At 43.5% G+C, this 2,066-nt stretch overlaps 1 protein-coding gene across 1 annotated transcript; it reads left to right on the plus strand.

The window, feature by feature from the left end:
• Positions 1-235: 235 nt before the first annotated feature.
• Positions 236-1,390, plus strand: LOC122577866 (GS homeobox 1-like). The gene is made up of 2 exons (XM_043749576.1): positions 236-500; positions 624-1,390. The coding sequence occupies exons 1-2, from the start codon at positions 236-238 to the stop codon at positions 1,388-1,390; spliced, it is 1,032 nt and encodes a 343-aa protein (XP_043605511.1).
• The last annotated feature ends 676 nt before the right edge of the window (positions 1,391-2,066 follow it).

The following is a 2,066-nucleotide window of genomic DNA, read 5'->3' on the forward strand; positions in this document are numbered from 1 at the left end:
GTTCAAAGGTTCGCACGAAGGAATATCTTAAAGTTAGCAACGGCCTCGGTGATATTGAATGCAACGATATCGTTCAAACGACCAGGTGAAATCCAGCGAATCGATTGAGAGATTGTGCACAGTAACGCTTCAGTGGCTGGAGGATTATTTAGTGCTTCGAGTCGAGTGTTGTTCATCCTGATCGAAGAGGACCGCACAGACTAAGTTTAACGCCTATAGAAGATACACTAACAGCATGTCGCGAAGTTTCCTCGTGGACTCATTAATCGGAAATAATTCGCCACCTGCGTACCCGTTGCCGTATTATGGTAATCAATTGCCGAGCTATATGTTCAATTTCTTCAACTTGGGTCTGGGTTATCAGCCGATAAGACCCGTACCGAGACCACCGGCCATGCCCGTTCCGGTTCCAATTAGTCCACCCGCTTTGGGAAGCTTGCGACCGGTCCCTGGACAGAGTCCTCCATCGCCTTTAAGTACTTCTACGAGCAAACTTTCGGGTAAGTATCTCCTGCTATTCTTTGATATAAAATTCTTCGAAATAGAATTTCCTTCTTGCAAGCGGAATCCATCGTAAATGTTCTAGGAAAAGCTTCAATGCTAATGCGATCGTGTTCCTTAAGATGTTTCAGCACCATGCGAATCACCCTCGCGTAACAGCACCCCGACGCCTCCGCCGAAGTCACCGAACTCCATCAACAACAGCTCCAAGAGGATTCGGACAGCCTTCACGAGTACCCAATTATTGGAACTCGAACGCGAGTTTGCTTCAAACATGTACCTATCGCGGCTCAGACGAATCGAGATAGCGACGAATCTAAGGTTATCCGAGAAACAAGTGAAAATTTGGTTTCAAAACCGCAGAGTAAAATACAAGAAAGAGGATCTACCTTCCGGTCAGAGTCAGAAATGTTGTTGTCTGAGAACATGCGGGAAGAAGAAGGAGGGCTGCAGCGACGATACATCGAGTCGGAAATGCGAGCAGGACGATGAGAAATCGATGAAAAACGAGAAAATGGACGCCGCTGACAAGTCCGCCGATACGATCAGCCACGAGGAATCGTCGAATTCTATAGCCGATCGTTTCGAGCAGTCGGTTCCAACATTGCCCGTGACAGACAGTGCGCAACGGTTCTTGCAGGAAACGAAGGAGAAATTAAATCTTTCGAGGGTCGGTGCGATGGCCGATTGTTACGAGAGGAACGTTCACAATTTATCTAGAGGTTTGAAGAGGAATATGGGTGATATGGGCGAGGAAGCGGACGATAAAAAGCGACGGATCGATGGCTCGACCTTTTATCAGAATACGATTCAGGACACTGCCGTCGGGCCTGTGTTTAGAGCCATAGGATGCACCAAGCATACCGTAGAAAGAATCGTCAACTCGTAAAGAACAAAATGCAGGATAGGATCGCTGTGCGAAAGGATTTTTCGCGACCACGTTCCGTGTTTTTCCATTACGCTGTCGTTGTAAATACAATTCTACCTGAGCCTTGTAAATACTGTAGATATATTTTTGTACGAATAACAGAAAGATAGAGAGACAAAGAGAGAGAGAGAGAGAGAGAGAGAGAGAGAGTGAGAGAGTATGTATGTGAACGCTGTATATTTTTAATCTAATTTTTAAAGAGAATAAAATAGATCATTAAAACTTATCGCCAAGTTTTCACAATGAGTACCTTCGTCCCGGAATATTTTGCGTAGTGTATTGTTATCGCTTTTATCGACGAAAAATTCTACCACGTGACGATATCGTATCGTTCCCGGTTGTTTATTCGTTTCTCGAACGATACGATGTTCCATTGAAATTCATTTCGTAGTAATAACTCGATGAATTAAGAATACTAACATCAACAATCTTGTCGGTGTATTTGTACAGAGTTTTAATTAATTCCACAAACCCATGAAAAATCATATGTTAAACACTGGACAATCGATAAATGTTTCATAACGTAAAACACGATAACTTCGTGTCAGTTTCGCGATACTATTTAATATTCAGTTTCACTGATATACCTAATGAATCATCGTTACACCTACGACTATTGATCCTTGTGTGCCGTGTA

The sequence above is a fragment of the Bombus pyrosoma genome, linkage group LG2, assembly GCF_014825855.1.
Source record: "Bombus pyrosoma isolate SC7728 linkage group LG2, ASM1482585v1, whole genome shotgun sequence".
Taxonomy (NCBI): Eukaryota; Metazoa; Arthropoda; class Insecta; order Hymenoptera; family Apidae; genus Bombus; species Bombus pyrosoma.

Bases quoted from the DNA above. Each gene is read 5' to 3' on its own strand.
- LOC122577866 (XM_043749576.1), top strand. From the start codon at position 236: ATGTCGCGAAGTTTCCTCGTGGACTCATTAATCGGAAATAATTCGCCA. The intron at 501-623 runs GTAAGTATCTCC...GTGTTCCTTAAG, and splicing joins TTCTACGAGCAAACTTTCGG to ATGTTTCAGCACCATGCGAA.